General features: G+C 46.0%; 1 protein-coding gene across 2 annotated transcripts in view; it reads left to right on the top strand.

The window, feature by feature from the left end:
• The window catches only part of LOC139546418 (collagen alpha-2(IV) chain-like), a 127,735-nt gene extending 108,555 nt beyond the window's left edge, over positions 1-19,180 (top strand). For both annotated transcript variants that reach the window (XM_071354784.1, XM_071354785.1), the window contains exons 30-47: positions 5,121-5,282; positions 5,378-5,548; positions 7,880-8,023; positions 8,152-8,277; positions 8,417-8,598; positions 8,743-8,806; positions 9,025-9,099; positions 14,196-14,303; positions 14,412-14,519; positions 14,693-14,890; positions 14,998-15,114; positions 15,251-15,412; positions 15,755-15,853; positions 15,987-16,133; positions 16,298-16,414; positions 16,835-17,026; positions 17,248-17,534; positions 17,766-19,180. In XM_071354784.1, coding sequence (XP_071210885.1) covers positions 5,121-5,282; positions 5,378-5,548; positions 7,880-8,023; positions 8,152-8,277; positions 8,417-8,598; positions 8,743-8,806; positions 9,025-9,099; positions 14,196-14,303; positions 14,412-14,519; positions 14,693-14,890; positions 14,998-15,114; positions 15,251-15,412; positions 15,755-15,853; positions 15,987-16,133; positions 16,298-16,414; positions 16,835-17,026; positions 17,248-17,534; positions 17,766-18,020 — 2,714 coding nt within the window. In that variant the 3' untranslated portion in view covers positions 18,021-19,180. The remainder of the gene's footprint in view (positions 1-5,120; positions 5,283-5,377; positions 5,549-7,879; positions 8,024-8,151; positions 8,278-8,416; positions 8,599-8,742; positions 8,807-9,024; positions 9,100-14,195; positions 14,304-14,411; positions 14,520-14,692; positions 14,891-14,997; positions 15,115-15,250; positions 15,413-15,754; positions 15,854-15,986; positions 16,134-16,297; positions 16,415-16,834; positions 17,027-17,247; positions 17,535-17,765) is intronic.
• Positions 19,181-19,219: the final 39 nt, after the last annotated feature.

The following is a 19,219-nucleotide window of genomic DNA, read 5'->3' as shown; positions in this document are numbered from 1 at the left end:
GCCAAAAGGCACCTAAAGGACTCTCAGACGATGAGAAAAAAGATTCTCTGGTTGATGAAACCAAGAATGAACTCTTTGGCCTCAATGCCAAGCGTTACGTCTGGAGGAAACCTGGCACCATCCCTACGGTGAAGCATTCTTCGGGTCGGCAGGTAGCCTAGTGGTTAGAGCATTGGGCCAGTAACCGAAAGGTTGCTGGAACGAATCCCCGAGCTGAGAAGGTAAAAATCTGTCGTTCTGCCCCTGAACAAGGCAGTTAACCCACTGTTCCCTGGTAGGCCGTCATTGTAAATAAGAATTTGTTCTTAAATGACTTGCCTAGTTAAATAAAGGTCAAATTAAAAAAATGCTGGTGGCAGCATCATGCTGTGGGGATGTTTTTCAGCTGCAGGGACTTTGAGACTAGTCAGGACCTCAGACTGGGGCTAAGGTTTACCTTCCAACAGGACAATGACCCTAAACACACAGCCAAGACAACGCAGGAGTGGCTTCGGGACAAGTCTCTGACTGTTCTTGAGTCGCCCAGCCAGAGCTCGGACTTGAACCTGATTGAATATCTCTGGAGAGACCTGAAAATAGCTGTGCAGCAACGCTCCCCATCCAACCTGACAGAGCTTGAGAGGATCTGCAGAAAAGAATGGGAGACACTCCCCAAATACAGGTGTGCCAAGCTTGTAGCGTCATACACAAGAATACTCGAGGCTGTAATGTGCTTCAATAAAGTACTGAGTAAATGGTCTGAATACTTATTTAAATGTGATACTCTGAATGGCACTGGAGGGGATGGCTGCCGTTTTACGGGCTCCTAACCAACTGTGCTATTTTGTTAGTTTTTTCGTGTTTGTTTTTTTACTTATTTTGTACATAATGTTGCTGCTACCGTCTCTTATGGCCGAAAACAACTTCTGGACATCAGAACAGCGATTACTCACCTCGAACTGGACAAAGATTTTATATTTAATGAGTCCGACGCGAAGGATATACTGCTTTCTCGGGAACGGGCCCAAATCCCCATCATTTGCGTGAAAAAAAACAGAGGTCGGGGCTGCATTCTGAGAATTTGTAGGCGAGTGAGTAAACCTCCACTACTATCCGTTCTATTGGCCAACGTGCAATCATTGAAAAACAAACTGGATGATATACGATCAAGACTATGCTAACAACAGGACATTAAAAACTGTAATATCTTATGTTTCATCGAGTTGTGGCTGAACGACGACACGGATAATATAGAGCTGGCGGGATTTTCTATGTATCGGCAGGACAGAGAAGCTACGTCTGGTAAGACGAGGGGTTGAGGTGTGCTTTTTGTCAATAACAGCTGGTGCGCGATGTTTGATATTAAAGAAGTCTTGAGGTATTGCTCGCATGAGGTAGAGTACCTTATGATAAGCTGTAGAACACACTATCTACCAAGACAGTTCTCATCTATATTCTTCGTAGCGTCTATTTACCACTACAAACCAATGCTGGCACTAAGCCCACACTCAATCAGCTGTATAAGGTCATAAGCAAACAGGAAAATGCTCATCTATAAGTGGCGCTCCTAGTGGCCGGGGACTTTAATGCAGACAAACTTAAATCCAATTTACCTAATTTCTACCAGCATGTCTAGACCACCTTTACTCCACACACAGAGACACATACAAAGCTCTCCCTTGCAATCCATTTGGCAAATCTCACCATAATTATGTCCTCCTGATTCCTGCTTACAAGCAAAAACTAAAGCAGGAAGTACCAGTGACTCGCTCAATACGGAAGTGGTCAGATGACACGTATGCTACGCTACAGGACTGTTTTTCTAGCACAGACTGGAATATGTTCCGGGATTCGTCCAATGGCATTGAGTAGTATACCACCTTAGTCACCGGCTTCATCAATAAGTGCATCGACGACATCATCCCCACAGTGACCGTACATACATATCCCAACCAGAAGCCATGGATTACAGGAAACATCCGCATTGAGCTAAAGGCTGGAGCTGCCTCTTTCAAGGAGCGGGACACTAATCCAATCTCTTATAAGAAATGTTGCTACTCCCTCAGACGAACCATCAAACAGACAAAGCGTCAATATAGGATTAAGATTGAATTCTACTGCCTCCCGAGTGGCGCAGTGCTAGCTGTGCCACTAGAGCACATGGAGCACATGGAGGGCTGTGCGGCCCCCCAAAGAAATGCCACTCCACACCATGACTGACCCACCACCAAACCGGTCATGCTGGAGGATGTTGCAGGCAGCAGAACGTTCTCCACGGCGTCTCCAGACTCTGTCACGTGCTCAGTGTGAACCTGCTTTCATCTGTGAAGAGCGAATTTGCCACTCTTGGTGTTCTCTGGCAAATGCCAAACGTCCTGCACGGTGTTGGGCTGTAAGCACAACCCCCACCTGTGGACGTCGGGCCCTCATACCACCCTCATGGAGTCTGTTTCTGACCGTTTGAGCAGACACATGCACATTTGTGGCCTGCTGGAGGTCATTTTGCAGGGCTCTGGCAGTGCTCCTCCTGCTGAAAGGCGGAGGTAGCGGTCCTGCTGCTGGGTTGTTGCCCTCCTACGGCCTCCTCCACGTCTCCTGATGTACTGGCCTGTCTCCTGGTAGCGCCTCCATGCTCTGGACACTACGTTGACAGACACAGCAAACCTTCTTGCCACAGCTCGCATTGATGTGCCATCCTGGATGAGCTGCACTACCTGAGCCACTTGTGTGGGTTGTAGACTCCGTCTCATGCTACCACTAGAGTGAAAGCACCGCCAGCATTCAAAAGTGACCAAAACATCAGCCAGGAAGCATAGGAACTGAGAAGTGGTCTGTGGTCACCACCTGCAGAACCACTCCTTTATTGGGGGTGTCTTGCTAATTGCCTATAATTTCCACCTGTTGTCTATTCCATTTGCACAACAGCATGTGAAATGTATTGTCAATCAGTGTTGCTTCCTAAGTGGACAGTTTGATTTCACAGAAGTGTGATTGACTTGGAGTTACATTGTGTTGTTTAAGTGTTCCCTTTATTTTTTTGAGCAGTGTATATTGAATCCTACTACATCGTCTCTGACGCTCGTCGGATGTGGCAGGGCTTGAAAACTATTACGGACCACAAAGGGAAACCCAGCCGCGGGCTGCCCAGTGACATGAGCCTACCAGACGAGCTAAATGCCTTTCATGCTTGCTTTGAGGCAAGCAACACTGACGCATGCATGAGAGCACCAGCTGTTCCGGACGACTATGTGATAACACTCTCGGCAGCCGATGTGAGCAAGACCATTAAACAGGTCAACATTCACAAAGCCGCGGGGCCAGACGGATTACCATGACGTGTACTCAAAGCATGCGCGGACCAACTGGAAAGTGTCTTCACTGACATTTTCAACCTCTCCCCGAGATGTTTCAAGCAGACCACCATAGTCCCTGTGCCCAAGGAAGCGAAGGTAACCTGCCTAAATGATTACCGCCCTGTAGCACTCACGTCGGTAGCAATGAAGTGCTTTGAAAGGCTGGTCATGGCTCACATCAACAGCATCATCCCGGATACCCTAAATCCACTCGAATTTGCATACCGCCCCAACAGATCCACAGATGACGCAATCTCAATCACACTCCACACTGCCCTTTCCCACCTGGACAAAAGGAGCACCTATGTGAGAATGCTGTTCATTGACTACAGCTCAGAGTTCAACACCATAGTACCCACAAAGCTCATCACTATGCTAAAGACTTTGAGACTAAACACCTCCCTCTGCAACTGGATCCTGGACTTCCTGATGGGCCTCTCCCAGGTGGTAAGGGTAGGCAACAACACGTGTGCCACGCTGATCCTCAAGATTGGAGCCCCTCTGGGGTATGTGCTTAGTCCCCTCCTGTACTCCCTGTTCACCCACGACTGCGTGGACAAACACGTCTCCAACACCATCATTAAGTTTGCTGACGACACAACAGTGGTAGGCCTGATTATCGACAACGATGAGACAGCCTATAGGGAGGAGGTCAGAGGACTGGCAGTGTGGTGCCAGGACAACAACATCTCCCTCAACGTGAGCAAGACAAAGGAGCTGATCGTGGACTACAGGAAAAGGTGGGCCGAACAGGCCCCCATTAACATTGACAGGGCCGAGAGTTTCAAGTTCCTTAGTGTCCACATCACCAACGAACTATCATGGTCCAAACACACCTAGACAGTTAGGAAGAGGGCACGACAACACCTTTTTCCCCTCAGGAGATTTGGCATGGGTCCACAGATCCTCAGACAAATCTATGGCTGCAGCATCGAGAGCATCATGACCGGTTGTATGGCAACTGCTCGGCATCTGATCGTAAGGCGCACTACAGAGGGTAGTGCGTATGGCCCAGTACATCACTGGGGCCAAGCTTCCTGCCATCTAGGACCTATATACTAGGCGATGTCAGAGGAAAGCCCAAAAAATTGTCAAAGACTCAAGTCACCCAAGTCATAGACTGTTCTCTCTACTACCACACGGCAAGCGGTACCGGAGCACCAAGTCTAGGACCAAAAGGCTCCTTAGCAGCTTCTACCCCAAAGCCATACGACTGCTGAACAATTAATCAAATGGCCACCCAGACTATTTACATTGACACCCCCCCTATTTGTTTTTACACTGCTGCTACTCGCTGTTTATTATCTATGCATAGTCACTTTACCCCTACCTACATGTACAAATGACCTCGACTAACACATTGACTCGGTACCAGTACCCCCTGTATATAGCCTCGTTATTGTTATTTTATTGTGTTACTTAAAAAAATATATATACTTTACTTGATTTGGTAAATATTTTCTTAACTCTTTCTTGAACAGCATTGTTGGTTAAGGGCTTGTAAAATAAGCATTTCACCTGTTGTATTCGGCGCATATGACAAATAAAGTTTGATTTTATATTTCTGTTTTTTATTTTTAATACATTTGCAAAAAAAACTAAAAACCTGTTTTTACTTTGTCATTATGGGGTATTGTGTGTGTAGATTGATGAGGGGGAAAAACTATTTAATCCATTTTAGAATAAGGCTGTAATGTAATAAAATTTGGAAAAAGTCAAGGGGTCTGAATACTTTCCGAATGCACTGTATAGTTATTGTAATGCCCTCGCTCTGCCCTTCTCTCTTAGGGATGGGTGGCATGCCTGGTATGATTGGGTTCAAGGGTGACGTAGGTCCTTCAGGTCTGCAGGGGGAGCAAGGAGGACCGGGAGCTGCTGGGAAGTATGGCTGGCCAGGTGTACCCGGACTGGCTGGTGTCCCTGGACCAACAGGAAGCACCGGACAACCAGGTCAGAAACATGACTGACTAACTTCTCTTTCTTAACTTTTTTCTGTTTGCTTTGAAGAGATAGAACCTAATACACTGTTTATGTGTCTCTTCCAGGTTTGAGCGGAAACAGGGGTGATCAGGGGGACCCTGGCACACCAGGGCCCATAGGACTGAAGGGGACACTGGGGGAGTTTGGTAGTCAGGGCGCTGAGGGAAACACCGGAGACCAGGGTGACCCCGGAGTGCCAGGACCTACAGGACACTCTGGCCTGCCAGGGTTCAAGGGTAAGTTATTATACAGTGGGGCAAAAAAGTATTTAGTCAGCCACCAATTGTGCAAGTTCTCCCACTTAAAAATATGAGAGAGGCCTGTAATTTTCATCATAGGTACACTTCAACTATGACAGACAAAACGAGAAAAAAAAATCCAGCAAATCACATTGTAGGATTTTTAAGGAATTTATTTGCAAATTATGCTGGAAAATAAGTATTTGTTCACCTACAAACAAGCAAGATTTCTGGCTCTCACAGACCTGTAACTTCTTTTAAGAGGCTCCTCTGTCCTCCACTCGTTAACTGTATTAATGGCACCTGTTTGAACTTGTTATCAGTATAAAAGACACCTGTCCACAACCTCAAACAGTCACACTCCAAACTCCACTATGGCCAAGACCAAAGAGCTGTCAAAGGACACCAGAAACAAAATTGTAGACCTGCACCAGGCTGGGAAGACTGAATCTGCAATAGGTAAGCAGCTTGGTTTGAAGAAATCAACTGTGGGAGCAATTATTAGGAAATGGAAGACATACAAGACCACTGATAATCTCTCTCGATCTGGGGCTCCACGCAAGATCTCACCCCGTGGGGTCAAAATGATCACAAGAGCGGTGAGCAAAAATCCCAGAACCACACGGGGGGACCTAGTGAATGACCTGCAGAGAGCTGGGACCAAAGTCTACCATCAGTAACACACTACGCCGCCAGGGACTCAAATCCTGCAGTGCCAGACGTGTCCCCCTGCTTAAGCCAGTACATGTCCAGGCCCGTCTGAAGTTTGATAGAGAGCGTTTGGATGATCCAGAAGAAGATTGGGAGAATGTCATATGGTCAGATGAAACCAAAATATAACTTTTTGGTAAAAACTCAACTCGTCGTGTTTGGAGGACAAAGAATGCTGAGTTGCATCCAAAGAACACCATACCTACTGTGAAGCATGGGGGTGGAAACATCATGCTTTGGGGCTGTTTTTCTGCAAAGGGACCAGGACGACTGATCCGTGTAAAGGAAAGAATGAATGGGGCCATGTATCGTGAGATTTTGAGTGAAAACCTCCTTCCATCAGCAAGGGCATTGAAGATGAAACGTGGCTGGGTCTTTCACCATGACAATGATCCAAAACACACCGCCCGGGCAACGAAAGAGTGGCTTCGTAAGAAGCATTTCAAGATCCTGGAGTGGCCTAGCCAGTCTCCAGATCTCAACCCCATAGAAAATCTTTGGAGGGAGTTGAAAGTCCGTGTTGCCCAGCAACAGCCCCAAAACATCACTGCTCTAGAGGAGATCTGCATGGAGGAATGGGCCAAAATACCAGCAACAGTGTGTGAAAACCTTGTGAAGACTTACAGAAAACGTTTGACCTCTGTCATTGCCAACAAAGGGTATATAACAAAGTATTGAGATCAACTTTTGTTATTGACCAAATACTTATTTTCCACCATAATTTGCAAATAAATTCATAAAAAATCCTACAATGTGATTTTCTGGAGAAAAAAAATCTTGTTTTGTCTGTCATAGTTGAAGTGTACCTATGATGAAAATTACAGGCCTCTCTCATCTTTTTAAGTGGGAGAACTTGCACAATTGGTGGCTGACTAAATACTTTTTTGCCCCACTGTACACAGTGGAGTCATGTTCTGTGCAATGATCTACTTATAGAGTTAGTGGTCATATATGGTCAGACTCTCACAGTCCACATGTCATTTTCTAATGAATAGTTGATATGAAGATGCGATGTCACACTACAGTTTTGCAGTGAGGAATGAAATACACTGAGTATACAAACATTAGGAACACCTGCTCTTTCCATGAAATAGACTGACCAGGTGAATCCAGGGGGAAGCTATCATCCCATATTGATGTCACTTATTAAATCCACTTCAATCAATGTAGATGAAGGGGAGGAGACAGGTTAAAGAAGGATTTTTAAACATTGAGACACTTGAGACACGGATTGTGTATGTGTACCATTCAAAATATTGTTGTGCCTTTCTGAATGGGTTATGGTAGTAGGTGCCAGGGGCACCGGTTTGAGTGTGTCAAGAACTGCAACGCTGCTGGGTTTTTCTTGCTCAACAGTTTCCAATGTGTATCAAGAATGGTCCACTACCCAAAGAACATCCAGCCAACTTGACACAACTGTGGGAAGCATTGGAGTCAACATGGGCTAGTATTGTAGAGTCTATGCCTCGATGAATTTAGGCTTTTCTGAGGTCCAAAGGGGGTGCAACTCAATATTTGGAAGGTGTTCTTAATGTTTGGTATACGCAGTGTATATCATAACTAGATGCTGATGTGAGCATTATCCCCCTTGACTTGAGGTGTCACTTCCTGTTCCAGGTATCAAAGGGTCTCGTGGCATGTCAGGGTTTGGAGGAATGCCTGGTGTGTCGGGCCTGAAGGGCTTCTCTGGACAGAAAGGAGAGACTGGCAATCCCGGAGAATTTGGACAGAAAGGAAACATGGGCGACTATGGTTCAAAGGGTGAGACTGAACTGCCATTAGAATTGTGTGTGTTTCTGTGCTCTACTGCTCTCTTTCCCTGTCCCTCACTTTCTCTTTCGATCCTTTTATCTGATTTGACACTCACTCTCACCCCCGCTGTCTCCTAGGTGACCGTGGTCTGAGGGGTCCAACTGGCGATAAACCCCACATCCCTCGTCAGATCATCAAAGACATGAAGGGGACAAAAGGAGAAGATGGAACCGCAGGACAGATCGGATTCACTGGACCCAGAGGTGAGTAGGGATATTCAGGCTTCATGCCCTCCCTATCCCCCCTCTCTTCTTCATTCACATTCTGTCCTCCTCATCCTCCTTTTAATTTCACTAGTCTCATTCTGATCCCCTCTTCACCTTCCCTCTCTCTCTTCCACAGGTCCTAAAGGTTTTCCCGGTGTTCCGGGAATTGAGGGCTACCACGGCATTCCCGGAGACCCCAGCGATGAGAAGGGTTTCCAAGGCAACCCAGGCGCGCAGGGACTTCCGGGGCCAAAAGGAATGCCTGGTCTGACAGGATCAAACGGAATCAGCGGCTTTCCCGGGATGTCTGGTCACAGGGTGAGACCATGTTGTCTGGTTCCCATTGTGTCTCTGCTGCAGCCTGCACCTGTAGTTTTCATGCTAAACATGTTCAACGACCAGGTTAGAACAGATGGACATCTCTGTCCGATCTAATGCTGTATCTCTATGTGTGTTTTTCAGGGGAATAAAGGTAACCCCGGTGCCTACGGATCCTCAGGAGATCCAGGAGGGAAGGGTGTCAAAGGTATGACGCCCCCTGTCCGTCCCAAAACTCATGGAAACGTACAGTACCGTAGACGCCAGTAGTCATCCAAACTCCACTTTCCAGCAGTTTCAACTCTTGTCTTTGTTAAGCTCTTGGACTCGAAGCTAAAGTCCCAGGCCTATTTAACAGTTCCACAGAAGAAAGAATGAGTAGTAAAAGGTACTTGCTGAAATACGTGTCATTGTTTCCTTTTCCAGGTGAGGGGGGTGCCGTAATCGACATGCCCGGATCCACAGGACTGAGGGGGCAGGATGGTTTCCCTGGGGTTCCAGGTGAGTCACTCATTCAGACTGTCTTCCTTCATTTGCACTAGGAACTACAGATGTTGTATCATAATTTCATCACTCTGTTGTCGCAGGAAATTCAAAGGAGCCTCTTGATTTACATGAATTCAATGAAAACCCGTAGTTCTCTTTCTCTCACTAGATATCACACCTAAACTATAGCTGTAGCCTATCAAAACTAATTTCCTGTTAGAAATAATCACTTTTTTATATACAGTACCAGTCAAAAGTTTGGACACACCTATTCATTCAAGGGTTTTTCTTTATTTTTACTATTTTCTACATTGTAGAATAATAGTGAAGACGTCAAAACTATGAAATAACACATATGGAATCATGTAGTAGCCAAACAAGTGTATAACAAATCAAAATATATTTTATATTTGAGATTCTGCAAAGTAGCCACCCTTTGCCTTGATGACAGCTTTGCACACTCTTGGCATTCTCTCAACCAGCTTCATGAAGTAGTCAGCTGGAATGCATTTCAATTAACAGATGTGCCTTGTTAAAAGTTCATTTGTGGAATTTCTTTCCTTCTTAATGCGTTTGAGCCAATCAGTTGTGTTATGACAAGGTAGGGGAGGTATACAGAAGATAGCACTATTTGGTAAAAGACCAAGTCCCTATTATGGCAAGAACAGCTCAAATAAGCAAAGAGAAATGACAGTCTGTCATTACTTTAAGACATGAAGGTCAGTCAATTCAGAAAATGTCAAGAACTTTGAACATTTTTTCAAGTGCAGTCACAAAAACCATCAAGCACTATGATGAAACTGGCTGTCTCGAGGACTGCAACAGGAAAGGAAGACCCAGAGTCAAATAAAATAAAATAGTATTTGTCACATACGCCGAATACAACAGGTGTAGCCCATACAGTAAAATGCTTACTTACAAGCCCTTAACCAACCATGCAGTTTTAAGAAAAATAGGTCTTAAGTTTTTTTTAAAATAGATAAGTAAAAAATGACAGTAGCGAGGCTATATACAGGGGAGTGCTGGCACAAAGTCAATGTGTGGTGGCACAGGTTAGTCGAGGTAATTGAGGTAATATGTACATGTAGGTAGAGTTATTAAAGTGACTATGCATAGATAATAAACAAAGAGTAGCAGCAGCGTAAAAGAAGGCGGGGGGACAATGCAAATAGTCTGGGTAGCCATTTGATTAGCTGTTCGGGAGTCTTATGGCTTGGGGGTAGAAGCTGTTAAGAAGCCTTTTGGACCTAGACTTTTAGGGCCTTCCTCTGACACCGCCTGGTATAGAGGTCCTGGATGGCAGGAAGCTTGGCCCTAGTGCTGTACTGGGCCGTATGCACTACCCTCTGTAGTGCCTTGCGGTCGGAGGCCGAGCAGTTGCCACACCAGGCAGTGATACAACCAGTCAGGATGCTCTCGATGGTGCAGCTGTAGAACTTTTTGAGGATCTGAGGACCCATGCCAAATATTTTCATTCTCCTGAGGGGAAATAGGCTTTGTTGTGCTCTCTTCACAACTGTCTTGGTGTGTTTGGACCATGGTAGTTTGTTGGTGATGTGGACACCAAGGAACTTGAAACTCTCAACCTACTCCACTACAGCCCTGTCGATGAGAATGGGGGCGTGCTTGGTCCTCATTTTCCTGTAGTCCACAATCATCTCCTTTGTCTTGATCACGTTGAGGGAGAGGTTGTTATCCTGGCACCACACGGCCAGGTCTCTGACCTCCTCCCTATAGGCTGTCCCATTGTTGTCGGTGATCAGGCCTACCATTGTTGTGTCGTCGGTGTTGGAGTCGTGCATGGCCGTGCAGTCATGAGTGAACAGGGCGTACAGCAGGGGACTGAGCATGCACCCCTGAGAGGCCCAGGTGTTGAGGATCAGCGTGGCAGACATGTTGTTACCTACCCTTACCACCTGGGGGCGGCCCATCAGGAAGTCCAGGATCCAGTTGCAGAGGGAGGTGTTCAGTCCCAGGGTCCTTAGCTTAGCGATGAGCTTTGAGGGCAGTATGGTGTTGAACGCTGAACTGTAGTCAATGAATCGCCTTCTCACATAGGTGTTCCTTTTTTCCAGGTGGGAAAGGGCAGTGTGGAGTGCAAAAGAGTTTGCATCATCTGTGGATCTGTTGGGGCGGTATGCAAATTAGAGTGGGTCTAGGGTTTCTGGGATAATAGTGTTGATGTGAGCCATGACCAGCCTTTCAAAGCACTTCATGGGTTCAGACATGAGTGCTACGGGTTCTGTAGTCATTTAGGCAGGTTATCTTAGTGTTCTTGGGCACAGGGACTATGGTGGTCTGCTTTAAACATGTTGGTATTACAGACTCAGTTAGGGACAGGTTGAAAATGTCAGTGAAGACACTTGCCAGTTGGTTCAGGTCATGCTCGTAGTGTACATGTCCTGGTAATCCATCTGACCCTGTGGCCTTGTGAATGTTGACCTGTTTAAAGGTCTTACTCACATTGGCTACGGAGAGCGTGATCACACAGTCGTCCGGAACGGCTGATGCTCTATTGCATGCTTCAGTGTTGCTAGCCTCGAAGCGAGCATAGAAGTACTTTAGCTCATCTGGCAGGCTCGTATCACTGGGCAGCTCGCGGCTGTGCCTCCCTTTGTAGTCTGTAATAGTTTGCAAGCTATTCCGACGAGCGTCAGAGCCGGTGTAGTACGATTCAATCTTAATCCTGTATTGACGCTTTGCCTGTTCGATGGTTCGTCGGAGGGCATAGCGGGATTTCTTATAAGCTTCCGGATTAGAGTCTCTCTCCTGAAAGCGGCAGCTCAGTGCGGATGGCAGCTCAGGGCGGATGTTGCCTATAATCCATGGCTTCTGGTTGGGGTATGTACGTACAGTCACTGTGGGGACGACATCATCGATGCACTTATTGATGATGCCAGTGACTGATGTGGTGTGCTCCTCAATGCCATCGGAAGAATCCCGGAACATATTCCAGTCTGTGCTAGCAAAATAGTCCTGTAGCTTAGCATCTGCATCATCTGACCACTTCTTTATTGACCGAGTCACTGGTGCTTCCTGCTTTAGTTTTTTCTAGTAAGCAGGAATCAGGAGGATGGAATTATGGTCAGATTTGCCAAATGGAGGGCGAGGGAGAGCTTTGTATGTGTATCTGTGTGTGGAGTAAAGGAGGTCTAGAGTTTTTTTTGGTTGCATATTTAACATGCTGGTATAAATTAGGTCAAACGGATTTAAGCTTCCCTGCATTAAAGTCCCCGAACACTAGGAGCGCCGCCTCTGGATGAGCGTTTTCCTGTTTGCTTATGGCCGTATACAGCTCATGGAGTGCGGTCTTAGTGCCAGCATCCGTTTGTGGTGGTAAATAGACAGCTACGAAGAATATTGATGAGAACTCTCTTGGTAAATAGTTGTCTACAGCTTCTCATGAGATACTCTACCTCAGGCGAGCAAAACCTTGAGACGTCCTTACTATAAGATTTTGTCCACCAGCTGTTGTTTACAAATATACACAGACCGCCACTCTTTGTCTTACCGGAGGCGGCTGTTCTATCTTGCCGATGCAGCGTAAACCCTGCCAGCCACGACTCGGTGAAACATAAGATATTACAGTTTTTAATGTCCCGTTGGTAGGATATACGTGATCGTAGTTCGTCTGTTTTGTTATCCAATGATTGTACGTTGGCCAATAGGACTGATGGTAGAGGCAAATTACCCATTCACCGTCGAATCCTTACAAGGCACCCCGACCTACGTCCCCGATATCTCAGTCTCTTTCTCATGCGAATCTCAGGGATTTGAGCCTTGTTGGGTGTCTGAAGTAAATCCTTCTCGTCTGACTCATGAAAGAAAGATTCTTTGTCCAGTACGAGGTGAGTAATCGCTGTCCTGATATCTAGAAGTTATTTTCGGTTATAAGAGGCGGTGGCAGGAACATTATGTACAAAATAAGTTAGAAATACCGCAAAAAAACACACACAATAGCACAATTGGTTAGGAGACCGTAAAACAGCAACCATCTCTTCCGGCGCAATTATATTATTTTTCACCTCTGCTTCAGAGGATACGTTCATTAGAGTTACCAGCCTCAGAAATTGCAGCTCAAATAAATGCTTGAACAGAGTTCAAGTAACAGACACATCGCAACATCAACTGTTCAGAGGAGACTGCGTGAATTAGGCCTTCATGGTCGAATTGCTGCAAAGAAACCACTACTAAAGGACACCAATAATAAGAAGAGACTTGCTTGGTCCAAGAAACACGAGCAATGGACATTAGACCGGTGGAAATCTGTACTTTGCATTTCTGGTGACACAGATTTATTTAGAATTCAAGGGACACTTAAAAAGCATGGCTACCACAGCATTCTGCAGCGATACGCCATCCCATCTGGTTTGCGCTTAGTGGGACTATCATTTGTTTTTCAACAGGACAATGACCCAACACACCTCCAGGCTGTGTAAGGGCTATTTGACCAAGAAGGAGAGTGATGGAGTGCTGCATCAGATGACCTGGCCTCCACAATCATCCAACCTCAATCCAATTGAGATGGTTTGGGATGAGTTGGACCACAGAGTGGAGGAAAAGCAGCCAACAAGTGCTCAGCATATCTGGGAACTCAAGACTGATGGAAAAGCATTCTAGGTGAAGCTGGTTGAAAGAATTCCAAGAGTGTGCAAATCTATCATCAAAGCAAAGGGTGGCTACTTTGAAGAATCTCAAATCTCAAATATATTTTGATTTGTTTAACACTTTTTTGGTTACTACATGATTCCATATGTGTTATTTCATAGTTTTGATGTCTTCACTATTATTATACAATGTAGAAAATAGTCAAAATAAAGTTAAACCCTTGAATGAGTAGGTGTGTCCAAACTTTTGACTGGTACTGTATATATAATCTAATCATCCTGCTTCAGGATTATTTTACTCCTGCTACAAAACTGGTCAAATTAAGATCCTACATCTGCATGGACTGGTGAGAGCAAATACCTGGTAGGCCTCCACCATATTGCTTTTACCTATTCTATGTTATCAGATCAGTGCAGATGAAGAAAATGAGTCTACTTAAGATGCTCTCTGAGAAGTGTTACCATGGTAACAGTGTTCCTGATGCCCTCTGTCTCTCCCTACAGGTCAGAAGGGCTACATTGGGAATCTGGGAGACAGGGGCGGTGGAGGTTTCCATGGTATTGAGGGCATGAAGGGCGTGCCAGGTGAACCTGGCACAGGAGGACCTATAGGTAAGAGACTTGACTTCCTGCCCTGTTGCTCACATTATTAGAATGAGTGTCATTCATTGCCTGTGTCTGACTGTTACCTCTCTGACTCTCTGTGGTTGTTGTCTCCAGGATCTGATGGTCAACAAGGGTTTCCAGGCAACCAGGGTACGAAGGGATGGCCTGGGGTTCCCGGAGAATCAGGCACACATGGACAACCAGGCTTCCCCGGACAGAGAGGCGCGCACACGCACACACACACACACACACACACACACACACACACACACACACACACACACACACACACACACACACACACACACACACACACACACACACACACACACACGGGTGTGCACATACACAAAACCTTTGCCTTAACACTGTGTTTGATCTGCTCCTCTCTGCAGGTTTCCCGGGACTAAAGGGTATATTCGGACTGGATGGGCTGAAGGGTCAGAAGGGCATCCCCGGACTTCCAGGTCAGGATAACTTTGGAACCCCAGGTGACCCCGGTGCTAAGGGAGCGAGGGGAGAGACAGGTATACCCAACTCCGAGGTCGGGACACCCGGATCGCTGGGTTTGAAGGGAGTTCAAGGACAACCAGGTTAGTCACTGCTCCTAAAGAAACATTGCATATTTTTGTTGCAAAGTTTGGAGGACATTTTGTGTTTTATAGTGTCTAAGACCTCCCTCTTCTCTTCTTGTCCTTAGGTGACCAGGGCCAGGTGGGACCCCCAGGGTTTCAGGGCCCCCAAGGGCCAGAGGGCACCTCAGACAGACCCGGACCATCAGGAGAACCTGGCTTCCCTGGACCCAAAGGACTGCCAGGTGGAGTAGACAATGACGGAGTGGAATGTGTAGATTTAGAGTAGATTGACTGAGTTTTTATCCTCTGGGATGTGTAGTGTGTGAAGTGTTTTGTGTGTGTATTTGGTGTGCTAATAATGGTTGTTTTGTTTTGCAGGTTTCCCTGGGCCCCGTGGTTTCCCTGGTGAGCCCTCTCAATATGGAGAGAAGGGTTTAGCTGGCCAGTATGGCGTCACTGGATTCCCTGGTCTGAAAGGAAAGCAGGGGGATCAGGGACCATCAGGATACAAAGGACAGAGCGGAGTGTCTGGGAAGAAAGGTGCGGATCATATACTCTTAGAACAGAAGATGCTATCTAGAACCTAAAAGGGTTCTTTGGCTGTCCCCGTAGGATAACAAAACATCATTCTGGATTCTTTTTGTAATTCCTACATGGAACCAAAAAGGGTTACCCTATGGGGAAATCCGAAGAATCCTTTTTGAACCCTTTTTCATAAGAGTGTAGGATTATAGTATAGATTATAGTATAGAGGAGAAATTCCAAAATACAATCCAGAATTATGTTTTGTTATCTGTTTCACTTTTGACAGACAGGGAATATTGAGCTGTTTAATCTTTCACTGAAACAGTAAAAGTAACAGCCATGGCTTTTGTCGCAAAGGTGTGAAGGGAGGTCAAGGGATGATGGGATTTCCTGGTAGGTCTGGTTTCCAAGGAGACCGAGGTCCTTCCGGCCCAAAAGGAAGTACTGGACTCACAGGTAAGGATGTCATCTCACTCTGTTTGATATCACTCTGCACATCAATATAATTCACCTGAAAATCACCTACATTATCATGAAAGTTGCCTGTTTCTCACGTACGAACTGTGTGTGGCCTGGTCTGGTCCTGCAGGTTATCCAGGAGCCCCAGGTAACCAGGGCCCATCCCCACTACCCCCCAGGATGCCAGGAGAGAGGGGTGCTCCAGGTCCTCAGGGTATCCGAGGACCGGAGGGGGTACGAGGGGAAAGCGGCCCGAAAGGACCCCCTGGAGATCCAGGTAGGAGAATGTGTTACAGTGTTGTATTGTTGTCAATATAATAGACTGTTCTATATACAGTTGCTTCTGTGGGATTAGCTAACTTTTCTCTGACCTTTTTTCCCCCCATTTTCCTACTTCCTTACCCCTTAAACTTTACCCCTATTCCCCATCTCCCCCTCCAGGCTACTTCGGGCCCCAGGGGCAGAAGGGGATGCCAGGGGTGGGTGGCAGACCAGGTACCCCTGGGTACCGTGGGAATGTTGGAGGGAGGGGCCATCTTGGTCTGCAGGGCATGGAAGGTAGGTACAGTATGGCAGGTGTGCCAGGGCAACGGGGCATATTAGAATTACAGCACTCAGGCCTGGATTAAGAGAGGGAGATGGGGAGATGGTTTCCCCCCTCTTTGGATCAAAGAGTGTTATTGGTCTGAATGAGCCACTAGTGTATTATGAGAGAAATGACCCATGGCCTGTAGTGATTATTAGTTCTGTAATTAGCTTACTGATAAAGGGATTTTAGGATGCTGAAACAAATTAAATCCACTATTCCATTTACTGTTTTTATGGTGGTGTGATTTATTAGACCCGGAAATGTTATGTTTTTAATGTAAATACATTTTAACCACACAAACATTTAGAAAAAAAAACAGACAAAAACATTGCACATGTTTTATATATAACGCACAGATGCATTTGAACCTCTCTCTCTCTGACCTCTAGGTCACCGTGGTAACCCAGGTACTACAGGGTTGCATGGCATGCCGGGCCGCAGTGTGAGCGTGGGATACCTGCTGGTGAAGCACAGCCAATCAGAGCAGACCCCCATGTGCCCCGTGGGCATGTCGAAGCTGTGGGACGGCTACAGTCTGCTGTACTTCGAGGGCCAGGAGAAGGCCCACAACCAGGACCTAGGTGAGAAAGAGATAAGAAAAACTAAAAGACAGGAAATTCAAATAAACACCACATGATTATTGGGTTATACTCGTATCTATTCAGATTTGATTGGCAGATAGAACAAGTAAGGATGTCTCAAGTTTGCCTGTAGTGGCTATAGCTCAGCGTCATCATTTTACATGAATACATTTGTTGGTTAATTGATTAATCGGTTGATTGAATTGATCTGTCGATCCCAGGTCTGGCGGGCTCCTGCCTCCCTCGTTTCAACACCATGCCCTTCCTGTACTGCAACCCCGGAGACGTCTGCTACTACGCCAGCCGCAACGACAAATCATATTGGCTGTCCACCACCGCGCCCCTTCCCATGATGCCTGTGGAGGAAGGTGATATCAAACCCTACATCAGCCGCTGCTCTGTGTGCGAAGCTCCGTCCGTTGCCATCGCCGTGCACAGCCAGGATATTACCATCCCACAATGCCCTGCTGGCTGGCGCAGCTTATGGATTGGCTACTCCTTCCTCATGGTGAGTCTCTTTGCTTCCTTTTCTACACGATCTGAAGTGCCCTCCTCTCCTTGTCTCCCATTCTTCATCTCTACTGATCTGAAAACGCAGGACAGGTGAAAGCAATATGATTGAAGCCTACTGGGAATTTGCTTTAATCTGTTCAGCTCTTTCATGTCAGGGAATATAAATTCCATAGGTAGGAAGTTGAATAAGACGTTCGTATCAGTGTTCATCCCCCTTTCCCCCCAGCACACGGCAGCAGGTGACGAGGGTGGGGGTCAGTCTCTGTCGTCTCCTGGTTCCTGTCTGGAGGACTTCCGTACCACGCCCTTCATCGAGTGTAACGGGGCCAAGGGCACCTGCCACTACTTCGCCAACAAACACAGCTTCTGGCTCACCTCCATCGAACAGTCCTTCCATGCCGAGCCTGCCTCAGAGACCCTGAAAGCAGGCCAGCTCCTCTCACGCATCAGCCGTTGTCAGGTCTGCATGAAGAACCTGTGACCTGGCTCACCCTAAGTCTCCGTTGACCCTGTGATGTACCTTCCTGTGACCATACCCCCCTGCCAAACAATTCAGGTAGTTATTGCCTTCGGTCTCAGGCACAGATCTAGGTTTAGCTTACCCTCCCCAATTCCTAACTGTAGCCATGAAGCAGAAACGCAAAACTAACCTTAGATCAGCATCTATGGGGCAGCTTCATCCTACTCCCCCGAACCTTGGCTTGTGAGGACTGAAGGACTGTGTGAACGCTTCAAGTGGAGAGAAGTGTTAAGAAAAAAATCCCTGCCATAAAGTCAACAGCGATATGAAATATACATGTAAATGCTCTTTTTAATTGTTTGTCCTATTTGTTATGGTGCTCTCTCTAACTTATTACCTCAGCTATAATTATACACCAAACATGTTTAACTGACCATACCAAGAACATACAGCTGAAACAACCAAAGATGCCCGTGTGTACACACTGCTTCAGTTATCAAATTATTGACTAAATTGATTGTGTACTGCTTCAGTTATGTTTTTTTTATTTTTAAATGTGTTTGTTTTATTATTCAGGTATAAGTGCTATTGCCACTTCACTAATACTGACCCTCAACCAATTACATCGTGTTCGCACATAACATAAGAGCCACTGTGCAAACTGTTGCCTGTGTTTGTTCGCTATATATCAACTGTATGTATCAATATATTTTACAGCTCTTACCCAAATCTTACATTCGCACATTGCTTTGATCACAAAATGCACTGATTTACATCTGCTGAATGAACTTAATTTGCTCATAACTAAAAACATTGTTTTTCCCATAACACATTTTCCCCAGTATACATTCTTCATATGAACAGTCAGCTCAGTCTCTGCTGGAATCAAGCCAGCACAGAAATGCCAACGACTGTCCAAAGTCTAAGCTACGAGGACTGGTTGAACAAAATCTGGTCAGCGATCCCTCCAGAGCATTTATTTGTTTATCACATTCTAGGTCCTAGGAAGTAGTCTGTGTTGAATTGGCCATTAAAAGAATAACACCAGTTTTATATTGTACATTTCCAGCCACTTCAGATGAACGGCTTTATTTGGCCATTTGTTCAATGTAATTATGTTGAATCAATAGAAATGTATTGTAATGGTGTCATAACTAAAATAAATTGTTTTGTTTGTTGTACTTGATTGTTGAATTTGCATTGACCTTCACACCTCAGCT

The sequence above is a fragment of the Salvelinus alpinus genome, chromosome 20, assembly GCF_045679555.1.
Source record: "Salvelinus alpinus chromosome 20, SLU_Salpinus.1, whole genome shotgun sequence".
Classification (NCBI taxonomy): domain Eukaryota; kingdom Metazoa; phylum Chordata; class Actinopteri; order Salmoniformes; family Salmonidae; genus Salvelinus; species Salvelinus alpinus.
Note: the sequence above shows the minus strand (reverse complement) of the source record. Positions and strands in the feature narration are given on the sequence as shown.